Raw genomic sequence first — 27,978 nt, 5'->3', positions numbered from 1 at the left:
CTCTAGCGGCCGAGGCTGCCGCTGTGCTCCGCTGCAGCCAATCAGCGCCGGCCACCGGCCGATGAAGTGGCGCCTGTAGCGGCCGAGGCTGCGGCTGTGCTCCTCATCACGTGGTGCGGGAGCGATGGCCGCCCGCTGGCGCCCTCGTGATCCGCCCTCCGGGAGGCCGCTCTGGCTGCACTGCCGCCGGACTCTATGGTTCAGCGGCGCATAGGAGAGCGGTCGCCCGCGCGCCGGGCGGTTAGTTCTCGCGAGAGGCGCGATGGAGGGCGCGGGGGAGGGGCCGGGCGCGGCGCTGCCGGCGGCGGGCGGGGCGGCGGCGGCGGGAGGGGGAGGCAGTGTCATGGCGGCGGCGGGCTCGGGCTCCTCGGCGCGGGGCGGCGGCGGCTCCTCGAAGGCGTCGCGCTGGTTCTTCAGCCGCGAGCAGCTGGAGAACACGCCCTCGCGGCGCTGCGGCGTGGAGGCCGACAAGGAGCTCTCGTACCGGCAGCAGGCGGCCAACCTCATCCAAGATATGGGCCAGCGCCTCAACGTGTATCCGAGCGGGGGCCTGTGGGGTGGTGGGGCCCGGCGGGAGGGTGGCTGACGGCGGCTGGCGACCGGTGCGGGCGGTGCCGCTTTCCGTCGACTGTGGTGGGTCTGTGGGAAAGCTTCTCCCACTGTGTGTAGGACTCTACCGGGACGGTTCCCGCTCGCTCAGCAGCCGGCGAACGGCGTTCTCGTGGGATGGAGCTGTGGCCTTGAGGCACAGAATGGGAGGAGGAGCCTCTGGAGCCCCCGCGTCGCCGCCTTTGTCGGCGGGCGAGAGCGGTACGGGTCGAGGACTCTGGGAATGCCTCGAGTCTCTCTCTGAGCGTTTTAGCCGCGTTTGTGTCGGCAGCTGCAGGCTTGGATGCTTCTAAAGTAGATCCCAGTCGCTTTGCTGGCTCCTTTTCCTTGAAACGGGCATCACCTTGTGAGTCATTTGTTAACTTGATTGAGTAAAGGAGAATTGGAGTGAGGCTAAAATCTCCCATTCCGTACTGCAGTATCAGAACAACACAAAAGCACTTGAGGCACTATTTCACTGTGTGTAGCCCACTGAGGAGTTTTCATTCAGTGGGCGAGATGTGGCCACATTGTCTGCGGAGCAGATGGGAAAGATAAGTATTAGTATTGGTTAAGCATGTGTTAATATCCGTTCCGAAGTGTCATGTCCTTAATTCGTTTTCAGCTGAGGACAGGATGTTGAAAGCAGTGATTGATGTAGAAAGCCCATTGCTTTCAGTTCTTGTAGACTATTTTTTTCCATTTGTAGTATTTCCTTAATTTAATTTTCCAGATCTCAGCTTACGATAAATACTGCGATTGTTTACATGCACAGGTTTTATATGCATCATTCCTTCACAAAATTTAATCGAAATGTAAGTATTGTACTATATGCAGTAATAATATGCCTACAATTTTAGTAATTTGACTGACAAATGTTGTATTTCTTTACTGGATTGTGAAATTTGGTCTGCTTCTAGGAATTCTTGCTCCTTAGCGGTCATTTAAAAGCAATAATGATGATAATTCAATTCAATTTTGTATTACTTTAACTACTGGCAGATGAATGTTGTCTTCTGACATCAACAGAAAAAAACCAGGCACCATCAGCAAACACGTTTCAGATGTGTGAAGAATGCACTGAGATGTTTCAAATCTGGCTTGTGCTTATGTGCTGTGGTTTTGAAAGGCTGATGTGTAGGAACACATTTTTCTTAATGAAAGAAGTGCATGGTGTGTCTGATAATTATAATATGGTTATGCATGTATCCGTATGGATTATGTATCTGTTGTCAAAAAGTGCTGCAACTAGTCTAGTCTGAAACAGTGTGCTGATAACTCGTATTAGACAAGGAAAGTCTTTACATCTGGTGAGGAAAATGCCAGCTGTTGTAACTAATGAACAGAATATGCTGAATCTGAATACAGAATATGTTGTAAAGAGAACTGCATTCCTCAGCAAAAATAGTAAAGGATTTTCTAACAGATATGGAATGTTTTTAAGTCTGGTAACTTAACAGGAAAATAATATCTATTCCATTTTATATTTGAAAGTAAATAAAAAAGAAACAAAAATATATTAACTTTGCAAGAATGATTGTGGTATAACAGATGGAAACTGTGACAGATGTTACGGTCTAGAACAGAGCAGATCTTGGTCTGCTAAGGGTAGATTCTCACAAACCTTGCAGTGTCTGCATTTGGACAGGTACATAGTGCATTAGTATTCACCAACTCTTCAGCCTGGCATGAATTGGTTTGGTGGAGTGAATGGGCATTTTATTTGGCAGGAAATAGATGCTAGTTTGTAGGTACTTTTCAGAAGTGTGTTTAACTGGTTTTGTTGAGAGTCTGAGGTAAATAAACTTTGAGCAAACTTGCTACCAAAACTATGGTGTTACAGGTCTTTAGGTAGTAAATGCTAAGTACTACCTGAGCTGAGTGCATAAGCCTGAAACACTAACCAGAAGTATGTCATGTAGGCTTTCTTTATGTAGTGGTAGAGAGCTATGTATTGAATGGGTATACACAGAAATCCAAATGTACTTCCCTAAACTAGTTCTCTGGTTCTGAAGCAAGGATAGCACACAAGAATCAAGATCCAGTAAGCTTTGTGGTGGAATAAGCCTTTTGAAAATGTGTCTGTTATACATCAAGCAAAGGCAACAAAACAGTTGTTCCATCGTTCTGCCCGTATAACAGTAACCTGTAACCAATGGAAGAGGAGCTGGTGAGACATCCAAACGTTGCTAGGACTATGGATAGTTTGCAGACTTGATAAACTAGGTAGAGCTGCATGGAATGGAGAGGTGTAGAGCTGCCACAGCTGAGGCTTATGTTGCATACATCACCTGCTTGGTTACTGTATCTAATAATCTAGGACAGATTTAGCAAGAAGTTTTAGTTGCTCTGTTTTCTTGAAGTCCTCAGGTAAGCTTTGTAAGGGCCGAATGCCATGTAAACCACAACTGTCAGGAGGGAAAATGTCTTGTTAAATTCATTCTTGGGTAATGGTATTCAAATAACACTTGAAGGCAAGTGCACTGCAAGTTAACAGCAGTATTGATTCCTGCTGAATTACTTTCTGTAGTTCTCAGTGAGTGGAAGGCCTGTGTGTAATCCAGAGATCAAGTCCAACCTCCCTGCCAAGGGAGGATCACCCAGGGTAGTTTGCTCAGGAATGCAAATGCATTTTCTTGTATATTTTCTTATCAGGTAAAGGAGATGGTCTCAAAGTGAGTATGAGTCACTTTAAAATACTCCCAAACCATCTGGCAGGTTCTCTGTAGAGAAGCCAGGGACTGCAATAAATACTTAATATCAAATCTCCGGAGTTCTTGGCAAGCTAAAGAATGTAGCAATTGTTCATCTTCAAGCTAAGACCTAGCTACAGTTTTCTACAATATATAGTCTTTGTGTGTTTAGTGATGTTTGTGTGGCAAGAAGGACTCTGAAGGCTGGGGCTAGATAATTAGATGGCCATTAGTCAGAATGCTTTATGATCTCCATCTGAAAAAATATAGCCTTTGTTGTCTTGCTTTACTGGTAGGTTAATGTTTTTTAGTCCAGTAGTAAACACTTGTTTATTCATTATGTGTTTTCATAATTGCTGGGTTATGCAAATATGCATATCTTACATGGAAGTCACATGCAGTAATTTGTTAATGAACAGGTCTTCTAGTGAAAGCTGCTTTACTTGAGTAGCTGTTGTCTTCATTCTGGTGGGATTACTGCTAAACAATTTTACAAGCTTTCAAGCTTTTGAAAATCAGCTGTGATTAGGAAATAGAAGTGCCAACGGTATCTTCAATCTGTAGAGCCACAGGGGTGGCATGTACCAGTTAATGTAGTGTTGGTTCTTTATGAATTATTACAATTAATGCTCTATTGACCAAATGTCTCTGGTTTTGCGCAGTTAGTATGGCTTAACAAGTAGCTTCTGAATTGCTGTGGATTATCTGCAAACTGCATGCATTTAAATGCAACAAAGAATGTTTTGGGGTTTTTGATGTTGCAATTAAAGCAGGTTCAGATCTCGAAAGATTGCTCTGCCCCAGTAATGAGTGAAAACTTGCTTGGTCAATTCGAGTAAGCAGAATTAGATGCCCTGTCTACCAATGTTACCTAGGTATGCAAACGACATTTCAGGAACTACAGTGAATGTTGACCAGGGCATGGTAACTTTGGTTTGCTCAGTATAAAGTTAGTCAGTGCTAATACCAGAGTGGGGTGGGAGCTTGTTGGCTTTTTATAGGAAATACTAGTCTGACTGCTACACTTCAGAATATCCTGAAAATGAAAATTCTTCTGGAAATGTTTCTGTAGCATTTAGCATGTATGATACTGTGTTATAGCAAATACCTCTTGTAGAGGCTTGTTCTTCAGCACACTGTGATTCGAAGAACAGAGAAAGGGGAAAATCCTTGGTATGCTGGAAATGAGAGGTAAGACATCCAATAAGTAGCTGTATTTTTAAACATAATCTTTTGAAATGCCATGTAGAATGCCAACTAATAAGTGCAAAATATACTTAGTGATGTCAAGGGATTTTTTTGTGACATGCAGTGAAACATAAAGTGTCTAAAGAAGGCTGTAGGAGGAATTTCCCTCCCTGAAATGCAAGTAGGTGAGTTGTGTGGAGAGATTTGGTTTAAGATCCCTGTGTATTTTTTTGCTGTGTTTTCATGCCCTGCCTAAACCGCAGTACTGAACAGCTGACTGCAGTTGAGCCAAAATTCTTGACACTTCCATAAGATGCACCAAGCTTTAGCAGTGCTGTTTGGACACTTCAGCTCTGTTTTTAATGTTGTGTTTTAACTTTTGCTAGCTTTATGCTATGCAAGCTTCTTGTTACAATACCGAAAACTTGGACTTCTTTGTGTTTGCACTCAAAAAACTTCTGTCATGGACTGGATCCACTTAAAGTCCTAAGCTAATTTGTATCAAGTCTAAAAGCATTGGCGCTAAGAGCAAGTTCTTGGGGAAACTGTGTGCTGCTGATGTATTCTGAGATTATTTCAAGTGCCTTCCTTGTAGCAAGACTTCTTTTCAGTATGCTATGTACTTTAAGTGAAAAAGGCCTTGTAGCACATTTACCAATAAAACTTGCTGTATAATGCTCTTGGGACTGTCATAATAAGGTTCTTCGTTTTTCATTTTTTTATATCAGTAGGACTTGGTTTCTGAGACTCTCAGGTAGTACCAAAATATGATTTAATTATGTAAATCATGTGTGTTCTTCTGAAGATGTTTCTCACAGTCTTAGAATATTTTTGGATGCATGGTAGATAATTTCTTGAATTTTCATTTGAGGGAAGATGAAGATGTTTTTATATAGGAGGCTTGCTGCTGTGTCATGTCTGTTTACATTTTTTTTTTGTTCTGCTTTGCTTTTTTCTGTCATTTTTGAGAATTGGAAATGAATGAAAGCATTTGGGTAACTTTGCCAGTTACATGCTTAGCAGGCTGTGTTGTCTTCACTGGAGACTGTGTGTGTGCCAAGTCTGAAACTTGATTAGGATGCCTATTTTCCTGAGTAAGTACCAAGGAAGACAAAAATACTGACCTACTCTAAACAGGGAATGAGAACCAAGACAAAGACATTAAGTTACTTGGCCAGAAGCCAACACTTTTTTTTAAAGTAAATAGATAATTGGGGTCTACATAGATATCTTATCAACCAGAATTAAATGCCAGTTGATCAGTTTTGACTGTAATCACTCAGCAGAGTGGTGTTTTATGTAAGGTCTTAGAGATCAGGAATTATGTGGGAACTTCTTGGAAAGAACGGATTTGTTTCAGTAAATTAGAAAATATCCTGCAGTCAGCCTGATAAAGAAAAGTCCTTTTGTTTTGGAATGAAGTGAAACTTCAGCACAAACAGAATAAATACTAAGAATTCTGTGATTATTTGATCGCAGTTATTGGTGACTTGGTTCAGTGAATGTATCTGTGAAATGTAAATAGTTTCAATCATTTTGGGGTATTGATTTTTCAGACAAAAAATGTGACAATTCCATGCATGTGTAATGATACTCACAAACTTGTAAAAGGAGGCCTTGTGTTAGGATGTATTCAATTAGAACTTGCAAACAAAGATAAAAAAATGCAGGTCCCTGAGGAGAAGTGTGTGATGTTTGGTGGAAATAGTAAGACTAGAGGGGGAACAGCAGAGAGCAACAGTTCATTGCTTACAGCAGTTGCTGTTGTTCTTCAGCCCAGCAGTAAGGCAGTGTGACAGGTTGCTGTCTGAATATGTTTGGCTTGCTTAAAAAAAAAATTAAGACATTTTTTTGATCCTGAGGAGATGGAAAGGACCATCTGTTTACTTTATTTTTACAGCTTCTTCCCAGCCTCTGTTCTGTTACTGATTCTGTACCCTTAATAACTTCACTATGTTGTCTTGAGTTTTCAGTCAGTCATGCTCTACTGTATTGTATCCTCTTTCTTGAGTAAAAAGTAAAAAAAAAATAAGTTGTAGTTTCTCTGATGTCCTCATTACTACTACTACTCATTTCTGTACAATGTGTTGTCAAACTTGTTTCTTCTTAACTGTTAATTCTTCAGCGTTCCTAGTTTCCTTCTCTGTTGTTCATGTTTATGTGGCTTCCTGGCCTTGTGTGCTAATCTGTCTTTTCCCTGAATCTCAGAATTATGTCTGATAATGTGATCCTTCCTTTTAGGCTGGCCCTGGTGTAGAAGGGGCTAGCCTCAGACACCTTCCTCACTTTTACCTGCCCCAAACTTGAAGCATGCTGAGAAGAGGTTACCACAGGACTTATATGGATAAGACAGCTAAAGATGAGAGAGGCTTGCCTGTGTTGGTGCACTACTGGGCAGGTGCACCATTTGTCTGTTCTATAAAATGTCTTTATGTGGTGTGCTTATGTTGGGTCATCCATGTGCATGCTACTCTACCTCTTCTGGCATTTCAAAGCTGTTGAGACTGAGCATTCTGAGCTCCAGAAAGACTGACCTTCACATTTAGTGTTTTAAAGTTTATCTCCCACCTTAAGTGAGAGATATTTCAAATAGTATGTCCCTCACAAAAGTAATTTCTTGCAGCATCTCTAATCATTGTTTCAAGCAATGTAGTCAAATCAGAAGTCTTAAGTATCAGTGTTAATATGGCCTTGTTCAGCAACTCCTGGCTTCAGGTTCTTAGTTCATTTCTTTGTAAGGCTAAAGTTACAAGCTCCTTAAAAAGAAAGTAATTGTTTTGTCTCTGTTGTGCAATAATTTTCTCCCTGTGAGTTGTTTTGTGTGGTTTGAGATTTTATAGAATACTAGATTTCTTCATGGCACATTTTTAAGCATCAAAGGGTACCACCTTCCCAGGTTGTTGGCTTTCCTAAAGGGCCAGTTTACAAGTTTTACTTAAGATCCAGGTGAACATATCAAAGTATTCCTTCAATACATTTGAAAGCCCTGAAAATAATCACCTAAATGTTCAATTCTAATTGCTTCCTTGCAAATTATCATATACTTGTGATTTTACTTTTTTTTATAACAGATTTTATTCTGGCCTAACAAAGGGCTGCTTGCTGACCAAAAAAAGGCAAACATAACTTTAGGGGAAAGTATGACTCTTAGTTATTTGGTCTACTTCTACTTGGGCATTGAATGAGATAATCCAATACTTGCACTGCTTGCACCATGCACCAATTACTCAAAGTAGCTATTTCAGCTTCTGAATAAATGCTTGGGACTGGTTTAATTTTAATATAATCCACTCAGGTCCACATCAAGATTTCAACTGTCATTTTAATTCCTGTTCAACACAGGCAGCTTTTGCATACAGAGAAGACCCTGCTTTTAATTCATATACGGTTAGCCATGCTCTGCCTATAGAAACATCAGTCATTCTGGCTGACAGCTAGGCATCAGATTGGCTTCATAGGAGCTCCTAGACAATACTGAACTGTGAATGGGTGCTTTGCTGCCAGCTTATGATACCTAGAGTTTTATTCAAGTGTTTCTCCTTATGTGTAATTTCTAGCCTTTGCTGATATTGGATGTAGCCGCTGTTTTGTAAACCCTGTGCTTAGTTCACTGTACTGCTGCGTATAGAATCATAGAATCAACCAGGTTGGAAGAGACCTCCAAAATCATCCAGTCCAACCTATCCCCCAGCCCTAGCCAGTGAACTTTATAAGATTAAGCTTGTATTTGCATGTTCATATAACAGACTGTTTTCCTTAAAGTTCTCTGCAAAGGTTCCTGTTTTTCAAGAGATTCAAGTCCTGTTAGAACTTGTGATCATGTGTTTTGACTTTTACTGAAAAGATGGTGTAATGGCTCACTACTATGTAAGAAATTGGTTGAACTTTCTCACAAAGTATATTTAACTTGGAAGAGCCTGTTCTACTGTGACTAAATCTTCTGGACCAAATCTATTCATTTTATGTTGAAATAGAACGAGTTTGACCTCAAACATCTTACTCACAAATGTAATTTAGCACTTAAGCTACTCCTTCCCAGTGCTGTTGGGAGGATTACATCAGTTAGAAAATAAAACATGTCTCGTTATTTTTGTTGCTTTGCATGACTTGAGAGTTGTTTAAAAAAAACCCTCAAACCCACAAAACAATCCAAACCTTCTCTAACTACTTTACATGAAGTTCAAGTCCTGCTTATAAGTCGTTTTAAAATGCACATATGTTTTTCTTCTTCAGATAATATCTCCCACAGCATTGTTTTTGGCTGCAAAAGTGGAAGAACAGCCACGGAAACTTGAACATGTTATTAAAGTAGCACATGCTTGTCTTCATCCTCAAGAGCCACAACTGGATACAAAGAGTGATGTAGGTGGAAGTCGTGGTTTTAAAGATAATGCTTCATTTAATGATCTGTTACATTGTCTTGACTGGATTACTGCTGCATGCAAAGCAGAAAAAAAACATTTTGTTTTTACACCATTTAAGTCCTTTGTATTTGAAGTAACTTAATAAAGACTCAAATATTTGTTAGGAAACTTGAAGAGCTTGGTTCGTCTTGAACTTGTGTTATTCTTAACTCTTCTGTATTTATAGTAGAACACTAGACTAGATCTTAAGTAAGAGGTTCCCTGCATCATTCTGTAAGTCACAGTTTGCAGAGAGGAGTTCGGGATGCTGTGCTTATCTTAACCAGAGGCTCCCTGTGTACCATTGTCTGTGTTTGAAGTGTGATATAACTGTCAGCTCTGGCGTCTGCTATACATTGGTCTTTCTTTCATTTTGCAAAGTTTGTACAGCTTCTGTGCAATAGTTCACATGTCCTGAGATGAGTCTTCCTGAAACCAGATGTGAGGAAGTTTGGAAATGCACCAGAGCTGTTCAGCTTGAAGGTCAGGCTGAGCTAGATACACCCTCCTGGCCCTTAGCTGAGACACAAAGCTGTTTGAGCACCTTTGCTGTGCTCCCAGTTCTTGGAATGATGCAAAGATGTGTGCACTTGACCCACAAGCTTCAGATAGATAGCCTAACACAGGCCAATGAAGTATCTCCAGGTGTATTTTAAAGTACTTGTAAAAAGGATTACCTGCCTAGAGATACCAGAGTTGATGTACACATGCAAGCCTTCATAATTTTTACAATACCTCTCTTGCCTTCTTCCAGAAATGCTTATCTGGAATAGATTGTATGTGATTCAGACTGAGTAAAGCTTGCTGTGAAAGAGGGTTAGGATGATGCAACTGAACTTGCAGTAACACACTGGTAGAAGAAAGGTAGAAGCAAGTGAAGTCTTCTGAGCTGTCAGTTCTAACTGGCTTTGGTGGTGGTCTTAACTTGTGTTGCCAGTACCAGCAGTCAAATAGAAAGTGTATGATTGAAGTTCTGAGGCGATAGCTATGCCTTAACCTCTTTGCTTATTTGTTTCAGGCATACCTTCAGCAAGCCCAAGAGCTGGTTATACTTGAAACAATAATGCTTCAAACTTTAGGTATGTCTTTCTGAGTGTCTACTACTGTGCAGTTAATGTAGCATGAAGAAGTAACTAAATTTTTAATGTGCTGTGGGTACACTTGAATTTTGCTATTTTTGGTGGTAAACTTCTGACCTGTGAATTCAGCTTTATATTAGCAGTATTGCTGTGTTCACTTGGGGGGTAGGGGAAGGCATTATACTTGTGACATAGGTGCTTGTAACAGTTTGAGGTGGAAATGTATACCCTTCCCTATAGATTTTTCAAAGCTACTCTGAAGTAGCAACTATGTCGACAATTTTTCATAGAAGGTAACATGTTCTTCTAGGTTAGCTCTGCATGTGTTCTGAAGCAATGGGTAGCAATATATACCAAATGCTCTTCCCCATTTTACCTTTCTGGACAAGACCATTATGTAATTGAGCAGGGTTACTACCTCTGAACATCCCCAGTTGCTGTGTAACCATTTAATAACTTCAGGGGATTCCAAAATCGGAGTGTTCCGATAAGAAGCTTCTGAATTTCAAGTAATGAAGAGATAATTAAGGCTAGCAGGTCTGAGGGTACACACTGACAGACTCACATATTCTTAAATACCACTTTGACTACATAGCTTTAAAAAAAAAAAAAGGCCAACAGTAGTGACCTAATTCTTACAATGGCATCATAAACAAAAAAATTAAGTCACTGACCTACAAATTGACTTTGTCTTTTCCTAAGCACAGTGCATTGAAGTTCCAGAAATCAAAGTGTATGCCTACACATGAATTTCAGCACCTATAGTACAGATTTTACTGACTTAGCATACTAAAAACTGCTTAGATATGTTCAGTTAAAAAAAATACACTAACTTCCCAATATTTTTTTTCATATATATAACCTGAGATTAATGAAGAAATGTTGTACTCATTGATCTTGAAGTGGCTTTACTATCTAACATTCAAAAGTACAAAAAGATGCAGGCTATTAGTGTTATTTGATCTGCAGTAAAAAGGTTTAGCAAGAATTTTACATCTGTGGGGAAACAAAAGGGGTTTGGTGTTTGCTTGGGTGTTTTTGTTAGAGATAATGTATGATTGTAAAATGTATTTGTAACCCTTCAGGTTTTGAGATTACCATTGAACATCCACACACAGATGTTGTGAAATGTACGCAATTAGTGAGAGGTCAGTGACTTTTAACCACTTCTGTGTAAGTCCTTTTGTACCTTTCTAATAAAAATGGAAGGTGATTATATTTGTCTAATATGGTCTTCAGCAACTGTCATCCAAAGAGTTTGTTTAAAGCTATTTGCTAAGAGCTTGATCTTAACCTTCAGAGTCTGAAGAATCCAATTCTGTTCTTCATAATTTGTTTCCAGATATTTTTTAATGTCTGTTCCATGTTATCTCAAACAGCAGAAGCAGTTAATAGTGAAAACTGACAAACCAACTGCTTAATATCATTCTAGGTTGATTGTTTTCACATCAGGAGTTTTAGTTTGCATGTTTGTTGATGGCTAATGCTGGCTTTGTCTTAGCAAATCTTTTTAACTAGTGAACTGAGGGATAAAGAGTGCACAGCAAGTCTGCTGTCATGTGCCAGCACTTCAAGATGTGACTAATTGTTTTTCTGGAGCAAGGTGTATGTAGTTGTTTTGGATGGTAGCACAAATCCCCAAACTTTATAGTAAGCAGTCATATCCTCACATGTCATTATTGTGACTGGCCAGTAACCTGTTTTGTTCTTTAGTATTTTTTGTTGAATTTTGGCATGCCTTTAATTCTTAACTGGGGTTCCTTTGAAGCTTTAAACCAAAACAAATCTGCTAATAAGATGGAGGATGCAGAAATCAAGAATCAGCTATAAGAGCACCTAAATTAACGTTTTCACTTTACAGTGTTCCAAAGCGTTTGAAAATTATTAGGCCAGTTAAGTATTTCGGGGGGGGGGGTGTTTTGGTTTTGTTTGGGGTTTTTCTCTGTGAAATACTGGATAGTTAGGGACAACTTCATCCTGTTAAGTACATGTGTTCTGCAGTAACTTCAGAATTAAAGTTGCTCTTACTTTAAAGTAGCTTACTGGTGTAGTGTCTTCAGAGTTTTTGAGTAAGACTGTTACTGTGATTTATTGGCATATAAAGTAGTTTTATCACTGTTCTTGCTGTAAGATGGTGATTATTTGCTTTCTGTCCAGATTTGGTTGTGACTCAGAGCATAGGTCTAATTGCACCTAAAGTCTCAGTAGTTTGCATTAGCAGTTCTGTAGAGATTTACTTCAATCAATATAAATGTGAACATATACTTTTTTGTGTGAGCCCCTGCACTTCTGCTCAGTGTTTGGGGTATTGAGGAAGGGGTGGCAAGCAGTATGGTAGCAGAATATCCACATCAGCAAGCATGTTTTACTTGAGCCTACATAAAGAAAGGCATACTGCTATCCAAACTTCATTTCTGTTGGTCAAGGCTAGACAACACTCTAATAAAACAGTTCAGCTTTTTCCTTTGTTTTGTGCAAGAACGAAATTGGTATTGAAGGTACATGCCTGTTTTTGTATTTGACATTTCAAAGCTAGTATTTAATGTCAGCACAGTTAAACAAAATGCCTAGAATTCTGAAATTACCTCAAGTCTTGAAATCAGAAGACTTCAGTGAGAGCTGAAAATCCATGTACCTCAAGGACTGGTGCAAAGTGAATGGAACACATTTGATGCCTGAGAAACCTAATCGCTTGCATTGGGTGTGCTCCTTAGTATGTGTATACAAATGGAATTCCTGCCAGCATATGTACTTTTTGGGGTGGTGTAGGCTGTGAACACAAGAATTGAGTATCTCATAATAAAAATTAAAATCTGTAAATCAAAATAATTGAGGCTGATATCTGTAGTCATGCATGCACATCAAACAAGTAGAGAATAAGTGCCATGGAGCATTAGTCTTACGTGTTGAGTGAATAAAGAGATGGGCATTTGAACACAGTGATGTATCATCAAATATGTAGTGGTATGGTTTTAGTGCTCTCTTAGCTGTTTATTGGAGACTGTTCTTTAACATGAATGGATAGATGTCAAGTCTTGAAGTTTCTGAAATACATCTAAGATTTGTCACTGTTAAGCCTTTAGGGCTAAAAGGATTGACTGAGAAGTTGAAGAAATGCAAGTTTGCTTCATCTAGTTTTGGTAATAAAACAGTTTCAGAAGGCAGAGATCTCTATTTCATTAAAGGTGATTATGACTTATGATTAAAACCTCCAGCTGTATGTTTTGGGGGAGAAAGAAGGGAGGATTATAATGCAACTGCCAAAAGAGGCAAAAAGTTAGCTGTGGTATGCAACTGTCTTTGTGCGCACTGAATTGCCATGTGGTGTGAAGATGCCCTTTTGGTAACTAAAAAGTGGGTAAGAGACATTGCCTTTTTGTGTCCTTGCATCCAGGGTAATGTGCTTTATGGCTGTCCCTGTTACCTCATTGATCTGTGAGCTACCCCCCTTAAAAACAAAGGGGTGGGAAACTAGGGGAAAAAAAAACTAAGAGATTGTCGATGGTGACCAAGAGATTCAGCCAAGTCCTTTGTCAGAAATCTGTCAGGTCTTGTAGCATAACAGAATCAATTGCTAGGGCTGGAGATTAACCTAGTGAGTGGGAATTGTTTCAAATGGACAGAATTACTTCAACATACAATTAAAGAAAGGATCAAATTCTTCATCTCGAAGATTGAAAGCCTTTCTGAGGGTGGTATTTTAGACAACACAGATAAGTGTGTAGATAAGGGATGACTAGATGGGCACATAATGGCTTGTGATGTTTGAGCATAAAGTATCTGATTATTCCTTCTGGTTTCAGAGATTTGTGGGTTGATGAAACTTTCCATCTTTACAATTTGGTCAGTGTAGTAGACAAGGAAAGTGGTGTGGGCTCAGTCTTTTTTCTGCACCATTCTTCCTCAGTGTCAAGAGACTGAGAAGAGGAGACAGAACCATCATTCCTTAGGATCTCAGAGGTCCTCTAAGGAATCTGAAGGCAGTGGATCTGTGAAGGCCTGTCAGCAAGCCTCAGTGCCCATTACAAGGAGCTCCAGTACTGAAGAGAGAAGAAAAAAAGAAAACAAAACTAAATCCCCAACACTAAAAGCACCAAAACCTGTTCTAGTGTCAAATGACCTTGCTGGCATTTGAATGCTAGCTGAATGATCAGCAGTGAAAGTGCCCTAGTGCTGAGACCATGACACGGTCCTCTTAAGCTGTGGTGCAAATTCAGTCTGTTCTCAGCCTGCTTCTGTTGGAACTTGAAGGGGGTGAATCTGTATCCTCATCTCCATCTTGGGAAGTCTTCAGTCATTCTTTTTTCTGTGTTGGTACACATCCTTCTTTTTTTGAGCTGAAGATTGGATCCTAAGGATTTCTAGGATTGGTCTCGCTCCTCAGCAGGTTATCAGGTATCTTGAATGCCCATGATCTTATACTTTTGTGAAAATTGCACTGTCAGGTTCTTCAGGCATACAGTAGTGTCCTTGTTCATAGGTGCCACTGGTTAAATCAGGCTGATAAAGGCAGCAGAAGAAGAGATGAAAATTTATCAGCTTTTTCAGGTGTTCTCACGAGGAACACGTAAATCTCAGTATACTAAGTAGTGTGGAATGATCTAAAGCAGCGCTGCTACAGGCAGCCTTCCCATTCTGAACTTTCACCTCAGGCTTTTACAGGCCTGTTCCCTAGTTTTAAATACTTTCTTGAAAGTAAAGCCATCAGGATTGCTCAGACCTACACTGTGGCCTCCTCTGGCCCTTTCCAGATACAACAGGCATGCACCAACATATCTCCACTCAGAGCCTGTGACTTTTTTCTTTTTGGCCAGAGGACATCAGCAAGCTTTCTCTCTTCTGATGCTGTCTGGCTTATCTGCAGCCTCCTCTTTCTTGGGAGTGCTTGTATTAGGGTCCTAGGCATAGACAGCTACCACCCTCCTAAAGGTGACTTGGCAGTGATGTTTTCATTGTTATCTCATGATCCAAGATAACCTCATGTTGAAGAGAAGATGCAGATATCTTGAAACTGCAACCAGTTGATTGGTGGAGCTATGCCCAGTAAAAAGCATTTTGGTTTCCAGTTGGGAATTTCTTGGAAATAGTAGCCTTTTGGAAGGTGCATCAGACAGCAAGACCTGTTCCAAAAATCTTGATTACTACTGTATTAATCCCCTGCCTTTTGCTTATGTCTGCATCAGCAAGACAGGGATGGGTGTTTTAGGTCACTCCTGAATGATCAAATGTATAACTGATTATTAATGGCTGGCATCAAGGTCATCAGTCCTGCAACTTGTGAGTTAAACCAGAGAAGCCTCCTCTTCAAGATGATTTGGAGTTTCCACTGATGTACAAGAAGTAAACCAACAAAATACAGGAACTAAAATTTGTTAGCTTTAATTTCGATGATGGATTCTACTAAACTGAAGCTGTCCTAAATATAAGAGAAGAGTTTGGGACAAATGTTTTCAGTTGTGCCTTGTGTTATTACAGGCTTTAGTTGTGATCTGAAATTTCTTGCTGTTTTTGGCACTGGTGATTATTTAGCTGTAAATAAGTTGAAAGAGTATCATACTGATTGTTAGTGTAGGTAAGGTATTTAGCACTTAATTTTTTTTAACTGAGGCTAAAATGTGTGTTTCAAGATGTGATTCTTTTCTTCCAGGTATGTGTTTTGATATACTCAACTTTCAAGCTGATGTTAAATAGAAGTTTTCTGGCATCTGCTTTTCTTCCTTGTTCAAAAGGGATATTTCAGTGAGATTAGAGATTCTTCTTGGTCTGGTCCCTTAATTCAAATATGTTCTAACTGTACAGAATATAAAAATAAGTGAAGATCATTTAAACATTATTTTGATGAAAAATGAAGAGCAAGACATCAATTTCAGTCTTAGTCAACCATTCTGTATTCTTATCTGTTTTGTTATGATAGTCTTATTTCACTTTTTCTTGTATGGTACTATTGCCTTTCTTTTTTATTTTTGATGGGAGGTAGAGTAAAAGATTCAATTCCATGATCATCTGGCATGCAATTACCATTATAGTTTTGAAAGTAAATGTTCTAGTGTAACACTGTCATGTGGGCAGTTCACCTTTTGATTATTATGGGTTAGTAGAACTTGTGCGTAGGAATAGATCTTGTAACTTTGCTGCTTCCACTTTTTTTCTTGGATTATGACACTTCCTGTCTATGTGGGATAAAGACATATGATTTGTCCTTCTCTGCAATCAGTAGAATGGAGTTAAATCGCATTAATATATTTGTTTTAAGTTTAAAAATCATTGCAGTCTTGCTCAGACTCTATGCTAAGATTATCATTAAAACCAAAGTTTAACAATATTCTCCTTGACATAAAATTCAACAATACACTTTCTGCAGGTAGCAAAATGATTTCAAGTGATAGTGTCAAAGTAAGAATTCAGTGAAGGCTGCACTCAATCTTCAGTTAAGCCCATTGTGCCCAGCTATTCCATTGTATGCATGTTACAGTAAGTTCTCTTGCTTGAGTGAGGAACATTGGGGTTTCACTGGCAGGGGTCAGTGCTAGATGGCTGTAACAGCCACAGTGGTTAGCTTTTCATTTCTGGCATGTTGCAGTCTTGTGTGGCTTTTTTCCCTGACTGTAACTAAAATGAAGTTGTCTTTTTCTTCTCAAAGATTTGCCATAGGTTTAACAAATGTGGTACAAAATGTTAATACAGTGCTCTTACTGGGAGGGAGTAGAAAACTTCTTTAATGTTTTTACCATCTAGCTTGGGGGCTTGCTGTATTGTGGGATGTTAGAACAGAGATGTGCCAAGTGTGTCTTGCCATGCTCCTCTCCAAGAGCAGAGCTTGTGCTGTGCTGTGAATTGGCTTTTGCTGCCTTGCTGCAGTCCAAGGTTGCACTAGGTACCTTCTGTAAGTGAGGGTGGGAAGCGGGTGTTCCTAGCAAAGGCGTTGCGGGACAGAGGAGCAAAGGGAAACTGCAGTGGGTTGTAAGGTGCAGGGGTCAGTGGAAGCAATGACTGGTCCTTCTCCAGTCACCAAATATAATGACTACTTCTGTACCTCAGAAAATATTATTTTAAAGGCTAAAAGGCTAAATTTAGACTAGTTCTGTGGAAATAACAACTGGTGTTTTGGAAAATATATAACTGCTTTAATTTTGGAATGAATCTGACATGTTAGTGCAGATCTTTAATCTCTCTGTTTTTCTTTTCTTACAGCAAGCAAGGATTTGGCACAGACATCCTATTTCATGGCTACCAACAGGTTGTTACCCTGAACCTCTTTGTTGCACTGTTGTAGCACACTATAGCTTCCTTTACTGCAGGGCCCCCTACATGTGTCTTAACCCTTGTTGCAGCAGGAGACTGGGCCATCTACAGTGGTGGTACCTTCCTGTTTGCAGTGCGGTGTATTGTACAAGGGCCTGATGGCACAAAGGGGTTTAATGCACAATGAGAAGTGTAGTGGTGCTTTCTGATGACATTTTCTCGATTGTGAGTGCCTAAGTCTAAAACTGGTAGCCTGAATAGCAGCTAAAGATTACAAAGAGCTAAACTTAACCTAGAAATCCGAGCATCTTGGTAAGTACAAAACTATTTCTAGTTTACACATATAGTTAATGGCAGTTTTCTCTTAACTTTAAATATATTGATCCAATCTTAACTTATAAAATTGTAATGGACCAAAAGATCTTTTCAACTAGATTTTCCTTTTCAGATAGACTAGTAGTAGTTTAATGTTCTTCCGTTTTGAAACAATTATTTAACTTTAATATATAGTTTTAAATTTAAGTACTTAAGTCTATAAAGTTCTACGATTCCAAGTGGGGACTGTGTATACGAAGCCTGTTGCAGAAACATGGAATTTGAGAGGAGACTTTAGCCTCAATTTACTACTTACAAAATGCCTCTGAGCTTTATTTAAGAGGATTGCATTACATGTAGACAGGTTATAAGCAATATCAGCTGGTATAATACTACTTCCAAATACTTCTTATTGGTTCCTTGATGAGCAAGGTTCTGTATTTGGAACAGCTGTTAAGAAAAGTTATGATAAAGCAATGGAACTCAGCTAATGCCTCTGTGTTGTTGCCAGCTGGAAGCTGAAGGCAAGTTCTCAAGTATCACAAATCCAGGCCTAGTGAAAGCTAAGCCCACAAGTAATTCACTTGGCTGCTGTGAAACTGTTGGGTGCTGCCTTCCAATTGCTTCCTTCAGAGACTACATAATCAGCTGTATGTTTTTTACTGTAGAGTTTTAATTGACTATATTATACTTAAGTACAGTAGAGTAACTGGTACATTTAGTTACTGTTCATTGCAGCTTTTAGAGCAAAACCAAATTCAGACTTTTCTATCAGATAAATGCCTGCCCTGTGCAGTATGATACCTTACAGACTTAATCAGAAAAATGTTAACTGCTATTGCTTGACTATTTACCTTGTTCTGTATGTTAATGGTCGATTCCTTTGGCTTTTCTGTTTTACATGTTTCATTTCCATGGTCCCCCATTATGGAATTTGTGCAACAGCCTTCACCTTACTACATTCTGTCTTCAGTACAAGCCTACAGTGATAGCATGTGTGTGCATTCACTTGGCCTGCAAGTGGTCCAACTGGGAGATTCCAGTATCAACTGATGGAAAACACTGGTGGGAATATGTAGATCCTTCTGTTACTCTAGAATTACTAGATGGTAAGTAATACTGCCTTAAAATTGAAGCGTTTGTGAATGAAAAATAGAAGCATAGTATACTAAGAGCATAGCTTTAAGACAGATCCTCAGGTGAGAAAGGTATAGGAGAGGGGAGAACTGTGGAAGACAGACTTAGTTTTTGAGAACCATTTTGTCTTGTCCTGTGGGCTGGGATGCACTGATGTTTCTGCAGATAAAGATTGGAATCTTTTAAGTGCTTTCCAGACCCACAAAAGAGGTGAAGATCTACCAGTGCTAATGCATGCATTCCTGATCATTGTATGTCACTGGTCCAAGTTTAGGGCCTCACTGTCACCAAAACAACTGTACATTAACAGCTTGGGATAGCTTATGATACCTCAAACTCCCACAAAACTCGTTTTTATTGATAAATGGCTTGTTTGCAGAAGAAAGCGTAGTCCTAGAAGCCCATATGTCTGCAAATCTTTTGAAACGGTACCTATTACAGTGGCATCTGAACTTAAGGCCTGCATACACTACTGTAGTGGTGCTGGTGGCTTCTGGGACTTTCAGGTCTGTGTATTGGACTTTTCTGTTAGTTATGGAGTAAAACTCTTGTTTCAGAGTAGTGATGGAGGTCTCTGGGCTTGGTATGGCCTGGCATATCTCCTCATGACCTGCTTCCTTCTTCTGCTCAGCGTTTATTAATGATGATCACTTGTTTTGAAAATGAAAAATTAAGTACATATCTTGTGAAGCACAGAACTAGAGTGAGCCTGAAATAGCAGGTTCAAATATAGAGAAAGACTGAGAAAGTTTGGGCTGTTCAGTCTGGAGAAGGCTCCAGGGAGACCTTATTGTGGCCTTCCAGTATCTGCAGGGGGCCTACAAGAAAGCTGGTACTTTTTAGCATGTTAGGTAGTGATAGGACTATAGGGAATAGAGCAAAACTTAGAAATGGGTAGATTCAGATTGGATGTTAGGAAAAAGCTCTTCACAGTGAGGGTAGGGAGACACAAGAACAGATGGTGGTGGTAGAAGCCCTATCCCTGAAGGCCAGGCTGGATGTGGCTCTGGGCAACCTGATCAATCTAGTGTGAGTTGTCCCTGCCCATGGCAAGGGGGTTGGAACTAGATCCCTGAGGTCCCTTCCAGCCCTGATGATTCTGTATCTTTCTGATAAGCTGGTTAAAGTCATAACTGTAGATTGTAACCCTCCTCATTTGGCTGTTGGATTTGTGTGCTTGGTAAGCTTGCATCATTTTGAATTTTAAAATCCTCTGAGCTGTACTGTGAGCTCACAGTGATCACCGCTTAATTCCTCACGCATTTATGGAGCTAGGATATGTAGTAGACTTGGACAAATCAAAGGCTGAGGCAGTTTTGCATTTGGGAGCACCATAGTTTAGAACTTGTTCATGGACTTCTTCAGAAACCAGTTTTTCCAGACCTGCAAGAGATCTACTTTTGCATTCAACTTCTGACTGACTATACCTAATTATTTTTAGCTTGTCAGTAAAATTACATGTCAGTGGAAAATATGTTTATTTGCAGCTGCCAAGTATGGAGACTGATGTTTCCTTGTGTACAATACTAACTGCCAGGATATTTGGGTTCTTAACAGCCAGCTATGTTCAGTGGAATGACTGCACAAGTTACACAGGAATTCACAGTTAGAACATAGCGTCATGTGAGAAATGCCCGAGCTGAATGGCAAGTACAATATTTTAGGCTTGTTCAGATCCCTCTTAACATTTTTAATCTAGCAAATGCAGATTCTGGAAAAGTAAAACCAGAATCTTAAAATCAAACCTGTGCTTCAGAATGTGTGTAGTGGTCAGAAGTCTGCCCTGATGAAATACTGAAGCCTTTTTTGTTCTACGTGCACCTAACAATTTTGCTATTAAATACCAATTCAAAATTTGTGCACTCTATAGTAACTGCTGCAGAAGTTGAATTTTGTTCATCTAGCAAAAGCACTTGGAGTTTAACCTGCTAATTTCAGAATCAAATATAAAAATGGCCTTTTTTTGTCCTTTGTTTTTTCTATCCAGAGCTAACCCACGAGTTTCTGCAGATACTGGAGAAAACTCCTAGCAGGCTCAAGAGGATTAGAAACTGGCGGGTAAGAATTTTTCCTGTTAGTGTCTAGCAAAAAGAGGTGAACTGCTAGGGGAATTGTGAACCACGGGAAAAAGTTCAGTTGTATTTTATTTACCCTCTATTCCTGTGGCTGGGCAGGGAGGCAGTAAAACCTTGAGTCAGCTTTTATCCTCACCTTCGAGCTAAATTCAAGTGTATTGTACAAGTGTGCTAAGCTGAGCATTTTCTCACTTCTTTCCTTCTTGCTTAGGCAAATCAGGCTGCTAAGAAACCTAAAGGTGATGGACAGGTAGCAGAGAACTCACTTCTTGGTTCATCTTTGGTCCAGAATTCCATTTTGGTGGATACAGTTACTGGTGTAGCTGCAAACACAAGTTTCCAAAAACCATCAACATCATTTCCTACACCAGTACCTCTGACCTCAGGAAGTATTTCTGTTCCAGACAGTCATGCACCTGAAAATTTGGCAATACTAGCTACAGGAATGCCAAGTACCTCATACAGTTTGGCATCACACCAGGAATGGCCTCAGCACCAAGAACAAGCAAGGACAGAACAAATGTACTCTCAAAAACAGGAGACCTTACCTGCTGGTCAATACAACATGAACTTCCAGCCAGGGACGTCTGTACAGTTGCACTCTGGAGTACATCACAGACCTGACAAACTTGCTGAGCATTCTACTGTCAAACAAGAATATTCTCATAAGTCAGGAAACAAACATCATGGACAAGTTGCTGCTCCTGTAATAATTCCTCAGAAAATGTCTTTGGATAAATACAGAGAGAAGCGCAAACTCGAAACTCTGGAGCTGGATGTGAGAGAACACTACATAGCAACCCCAGGAGAGCAGCAGCATAAAAAACACATGCAGCCACAGACAGGCAGCAGCTCCTCTGTTACATCTCCTATTAAAATGAAAATTCCTATTGCAAATGCAGAGAAGCCTGAAAAACACTTGTCTGATAAGAAGGAAAAGGCTGGCTCACTCAAACTCCGAATACCAATCCCACCCACAGAAAAGGGGGCCAGTAAGGAGGAGCTGAAAATGAAAATTAAAGTTTCCTCCTCGGAAAGGCATAGCTCATCAGATGAGGGCAGCGGAAAAAGTAAACATTCAAGTCCCCACATCAGCAAAGATCATAAGGAGAAACACAAAGAACACTCTTTAAATCGCCACCATGGCATTGGTCATAAGCACTCCCATGCCCATGGTGGTGGCAGCAGTAAGCATAGCACTGATGGAGTAGCACCAACTGTTTTGAGGAGTCCTGTTGGCCTGAGCAATGATGGCAATTCCTCTAGTTCCGGCTCTTCAAGAAAGAAGTTGCACAGCAACGATGCTTCTCACAACCACCACTCCAAAATGAGCAAAAGTTCCAAAAGTTCAGGTAGTTCATCTAGTTCTTCCTCTGTTAAGCAGTATGTATCCTCTCACAACTCTGTTTTTAACCTTCCCTTACCCCCTCCTCCCCCTGTCACATACCAGGTGGGCTACGGACATCTCAGCACCCTCGTGAAACTGGACAAGAAACCAGTGGAGAACGGTCCTGATGCCAATCACCAGTACAGTACAAACAGCCAGCATATGGACTACAAAGATACATTCGACATGCTGGATTCGCTGTTAAGTGCCCAAGGAATGAACATGTAGTCAATTCTTAGGTGTTTTTTCTTTACCTTTTTTTTAATTTAAGAATTGTTAGGATGTGAAACTTCCTAATCTAGCAGCAGCAACAGCAGCTGTTGCTGTTGAGGTTTCAGTATGTTAAGTGCTGCTTTCTCCTTCACTCTGAAAAGAAAGAGGTATAGTAAACAAGTCTTTATCTCCACATACGATAGTGTTATAAATACTGTAATATCATGGAAGGTGCAACAATCTCAGTATTTCTACAACTGCAGCTAAGAACAGTAGAATGAACGTCTGCTTTTAGGTGTATAGGATGCCTCAGGCATTGATTATTTATGATTTCTGATACTGCAGCCACAAACTTTCTGTTGCTTAGGTTTTTGAATGAGTGTAATTGTTTTCTTGTGTATTTATACTGTATGTATGATTTGCATGTTTCAAAGATAAAGGGATTAAAAACAGTATGCTGACAACTGTTTACAAGAAAGTGGAGAAAAATGTACATACATTTTTGTATGTTTAGATATACCATAAATACTCAGGATTGGAGCTGCTTGTAAGTATAACAAAATACACATAACTTTATTTTATCTTGCCAGAGTCCATCAGTTATCCAAACAAAGATGGCACTTTGTCTTGTTTATCTTTAAACTGTGTAGGCCTTATTGGAAGCCGCTTAAAAGGGACACTTTCACTAGAGAAAGTATCCAGTACCACGTAGGGCCATGAACAGACAGTATTACAGGGAGGCAGGAAGCTCCTTATGGCCAGACCTCAGAAATGTCCCTAGTTTTCTGAAGGAAAAAGGAATTAAAAGTTTACATAATCTTTCAATGTGAAGTGCATTTAAATGTTTATTGGCTTGATGCAGTAAAATAGACACAGAGCTGTTAATAATGGTTATGTAGATTAATGTGACTTAACTGCAATTCCTAACTGTGTGGAAAAAAAATCATCTTTTTTTAAACAAGTCATTATTTATTTTAATAGAATACAGGAGTCGCTGTTTCCATTACCAGTTCAGAATAATTAATACCTGTGTTCTGAAACCCAAAAAGTGTACCTGTGTGTGATGCCATACTTCTTTTGCAGGTGAATGCAGTCTTCACAATAACTAAGAATAAAACTATTGATAATCCCAACTTTATATTCTAACAATAAAATAGTTATCATTGATTCTGTGCATTGTACTTGTCATTAGTTAACCAATTGGAGGATGCTTGTTCTGTTTTTCCAGCTCTGTAAGACTTAAAAAAACAATCCCCCAGTTAAACCACTAGCATCCATTTTATCTGCCTGCAAGTGTCAGTGCGATGGCATGTGCGCTCTTTCCAGGGTGTTTCGCTTGTCAGCAGAAATGACAGGTGTGAATGTTCTTGTCTACTCAAAGCCAATACTACAGCTCAGTCACCTGGATAGCAGGGAACTGACTTTCTGGGTGGTTACTCAAAACTATTCATAAGCTATGAAGTACCTCAACATGAACTCAGTATATAGTAGCAACAGCCAGTTTTCAGTGACTTCTCCTGACCTAGAAGTGAACATTACGTGAAGTAAACCTTTGCTAAGCCACCTCATTCTCTCTGTAACTCTCAGAGGTTAAATCTGAAGTGTAGCCCTTTCAGTTCTGTTACTCACCTGTGCTTTAAATGATAAAACTGTTCAGTATCTACCTGGTTGGTGGTAGCTGTATTATGTAACTACAGGTATATCAATTACTATGTAATACTCTGTTTCCAGTAATGCAAACGCTTGTAATTACTTGAATAAGTTTTATTTGAACTATGGATACTTTTTTTACTTAAGGAATATTTAAATGGAACCTGATTGCATTTTCTGCTAAATCTAAGTTTAAATCTTGGCCCATGTACAAAACCCAAAGCTGTCTTAGCTCTCCTGACTTGGTTATTTTTCTATGTAGAGAATGTAACTTCTTGTTACATACATCTGCATTGTTGAATATTTTCTTTCCTTTTGTAGTCTGTTTCTTTTCCAACTCAGTGCTATTCTTTGGTTGGATTTTTAACAAATGTAATCTGCATTATGTGCTGTCCTAAACTGTAGCATGGGCAGGCAGATGAAATAGCAGTAAATTGTCTTATGTTTTCTTTGAAGCACTACAGTACTTTCTTTTAGAGTTTGTTTAAATATTTGTGCCATGCAATGCATCTTATACAGCCACTCTGGATAAGCAATATATTGTACTGTAAATATAGCAATTACTGTCAGAATTTGAAGTTGAAATGTCTGGATGGTAACTAGTGCCTGTTTAACATACATTGGAAAAGAGCATAGGCTTTCATCCTAAGGTGCTGTTTCAAAATAAATGTTTCCTGTTTTGATTCTGGGAAATTGTGAAATATCATGGACAAAATGTTGTTATTGCTGCATTGAGATCCAAACAGTGATTTTTTTTTTTTTTTTTGGTGTCTCTGTAAAGGATGTCCATAAAATTAATTTGGTTTGGTTTTCAATGTAATTGTAAATATGTTAAACTGTATGTGTCTTTGTCTGAAACTAAATTCCATGTGGTGATGGTAGGGGTGGGGGGGAGGGGGAAGGATATGCAATGAGATGCCACTAGCTTTCCCTGACTGAAACTCACTGCAAATTAGGAATTGTGTGAATTCCAGCCTGGCTGAGGTGTCCCAACTGAAATATAATGGTTTTGGCACCAGCCTCACAAGGGAATGACTGAATAAATGCAATAAAAGGCTGAAAAGATGACACTACTACTTTGTTCATCATTTTGATTACAGATTTTGAGTTATAAGTTTGAGTACATACATTATGTAATTTATAAGATGATGCTGTAGTGGAAACCTTGCTACAACACTATTAAAAATCTTACCTTTTCATGTGATATGAGGTTTCTAGAATAGTGAGATTCTTTCATATGTTGAATCTTAATCTGTTCCTAATGGTGGGAGTGCTGAAGTAATGTATCTCACTGTGACCAGGTACTTTGTTCCTTGCCTAAAATGGCACTTCTGAATATTCCTTTGGCTAACTGTAAATATGAATGTTTCATATTAGCATAGTTGAAATTTTGAGGTACAGCTGTTTGTGTGAAACTAGGAAAAAAAAAACCCTTTTATTTCTAAGAACTTGTAAAAAAATATTTTCAATAAAATTCCCTACCTCACCTCTACTGTGCAGACATGATCCCATTTTCCTATGTTTAATTCATTTGTAAACACAAAGGAGATCCCTTTTCAGTAAATGGCAGAACACTGCTGTTTGTCATCAAATTGATCAAACACTGGAATGCTATTTTATGTCTTTTGCTTCCTTTACATTTCATAGGTTAGGTTATTTGATAACTGGAAAGCCAAGTTGAGATATGTTATGCCATCTCAAACTCCTTCCTCACTCTCCCCTTAGGTTGAGAGCTTGTACCCTGTCAATTTATTGCATAGTGGCTGGCCCTACTTGATTTATTTTTTTTTGAGGGGGGGGAGGAGTTGAGGGGTGGATGACAAGAGCATACTAAAGATCCTTGTTAGACCTTGGGGGAAGAAAGCTACCGTTTTCTCTTTAATTGGCATGTAAATAATCAAATCTAAAAATAAATCTCTTAAGAGACTTGGAAATTTTGCCACACTGAACTAGCTAATTAATTCCTTCTTCCTCTGAAATGCTGAATTCCTTACACCTTTAAATATATATACATAATTGGAGCCAGGAGCCTTCTCTTCTCTTGCTGCTGGGAATGACTCTGGTATCTGTGGAGGTGGAGATGGCAAACTCAAATGCATAACCTTAACAGTTTCAGTACTTGTGTTTGATTCCCCCATATTCCAGCACTTCTCCTTCTGAGGCTGTCTCACAGCATGATCCCCATCAGAATTGTAAAGTAGAAGAGAAAAGCGCTCTACTGTGCCTACTGGAAGCCCTTTCTCAGCAGAACTCTTGACTTGTGTGCAAGAACAAGAGTTTTGATGAGAGCGGTGTAGGAAATGGCATTGGTTCGTGCTGAAATTTGTGAAAATACCCTTATTTTGAATCCAACTAATCTTAAAAGACCCTGGGTTTTCTGGGCTTATTGTCTGCTTCCTTGAAAAGTTGATGCATGTGTTTGGAGATGCACATTTATATGTCATAGTGCTGTTTATAGTTTTAAGACCAGTGTAAATCAGCTGGATTAGCATGCCTAAGACCATTCTGTTTTGCTTGGATCTGAGCAACAACTAGCTCAGAGCTTTCACTATTGCTGTGTAGATGAACTACTGGGTATCTCCTACAATGATATAAGGACAGTGTACTTCCACAGGGTCTCACATTTAAGCTCTAAATCTTGAGGGAACTTGGCATCACAGCAAGGTGGTCCAACCTACTACTTGACAACCTTTGCACTTTGTAGTGGGTTCTTAACTAGTTTTAGAAATGCAGACTGAACCCTTTAAAAGATAAAGGCTTGCCCTGATGTAATACTACAAATAATTAAGCAACTGGAACCCTCCTCAGTGAGTCACTTTTCAATAAAGGTTTTTTTAAGTGTTAGAGGTTTTTCACTGTTTTTCCTTACTCCATGAGATACCTTATTACAGGTATCTGGGTTTTGATGTGCACACCTATGATCTCATCAAGAAATATGCAATTTAGATTGTTTATAGGACATTATACTAGACCAGACTCAGGCAAGTGACCCAAGGCATCCTAAATCAATTCTTTATTTAGCCATGCTGAGCATAGGGCCGAGATGCACTCGCACCTCCCCTGTTCTCCAGCGGGGCTGATCTGAAATACCTTTGTTGCAGGTGCTGGCCTTAACCACTTCATTATCTAAGTCTGGTAAAATGAAAGAAAAAAATGTGCTTTGACATTTTGATTTAAAAACTCAGGTTAAATGTTTAAAAACCTTTAGATTTGAGACTAATTTTAGTGTAATTACCTGAATTAAACATTACATTTAAATTGCAAATAACATAACCTTACTGTTGGAGAACTCAGACTAACAAAAGACGTTAGTTTTGCTTATAAGACAGATGCATAAGAAGGGAGTTTTGTAATTCTGACATTTTTAAATTAGCTATATCCTAAAGCAGTCCCATTTTTTTTTCCCAGCTTATGATAGCCATCTCAGTTTCATTTCATGCTAAATACTCATGTTTACTTTGCAGCTTTGTTGGAGACACTACCTTAATCTGAGAAGAATTAGTATGCATCATGGAATTATGTACATCCCACCTGAGTTCATATGCCAGGGCTCCTACCTTTATTCTGCAAGGTATTTAACAGGAAGATTCTTTAACATGAAGTTGCCATGGATTTTTAGCATGAGGACCAACTGGTATTCCTTAAAATGGGATTGGTACCTGTTTGAACCTTGAAAATGGCTGTGATGTTAGGATTTCTCTTATACTGGCATAATACTCTGTCATTGTCATGTGACATTATACCTACAGAAACTATTAATAAAGAATTTTGCTAGAAGTTCTGATTCCTCTTTGCTTTTATGAAGTTTAGACCAACTCTTAAATCAGGCCACTGGAATAAAATGAAATTTTAAATCCATTTACTTAACTAAACTGTTTTGTGGTCTGGGGAATATTGATCTCATATAAAATCTCCTTTCTTTTTTGTAAAACACTAATTTTCATATCACTGCTGACACTGAAGTCAGATTCAAACAGCATCTCAAAGCCTTTAAAACAAAGGAAAGGT

At 39.4% G+C, this 27,978-nt stretch overlaps 1 protein-coding gene across 3 annotated transcripts; it reads left to right on the top strand.

The window, feature by feature from the left end:
• Positions 1 to 333: 333 nt before the first annotated feature.
• On the top strand, positions 334 to 27,747 carry CCNT2 (cyclin T2). Of its 3 annotated transcripts, none has more exons than XM_064155932.1 (10): positions 347 to 534; positions 1,322 to 1,403; positions 8,703 to 8,831; positions 9,891 to 9,951; positions 11,037 to 11,099; positions 17,143 to 17,188; positions 18,454 to 18,617; positions 20,633 to 20,703; positions 20,932 to 22,072; positions 22,171 to 22,321. In XM_064155932.1, exons 1-10 carry the CDS (start codon positions 515 to 517, stop codon positions 22,233 to 22,235), a joined length of 1,842 nt encoding a protein of 613 aa, XP_064012002.1. In that variant the 5' UTR covers positions 347 to 514; the 3' UTR covers positions 22,236 to 22,321. The 3 variants fall into 3 exon arrangements, with proteins under 3 accessions (XP_064011984.1, XP_064012002.1, XP_064011993.1); XM_064155923.1 differs by lacking the exon at positions 22,171 to 22,321 and adding an exon at positions 27,435 to 27,747 and having other exon boundaries at positions 421 to 534; XM_064155914.1 differs by having other exon boundaries at positions 334 to 534; positions 20,932 to 27,747.
• The last annotated feature ends 231 nt before the right edge of the window (positions 27,748 to 27,978 follow it).

Source organism: Pogoniulus pusillus, chromosome 2 (assembly GCF_015220805.1).
Source record: "Pogoniulus pusillus isolate bPogPus1 chromosome 2, bPogPus1.pri, whole genome shotgun sequence".
Lineage (NCBI taxonomy): Eukaryota > Metazoa > Chordata > Aves > Piciformes > Lybiidae > Pogoniulus > Pogoniulus pusillus.
This window is presented reverse-complemented; position numbering and strand designations above follow the sequence as displayed.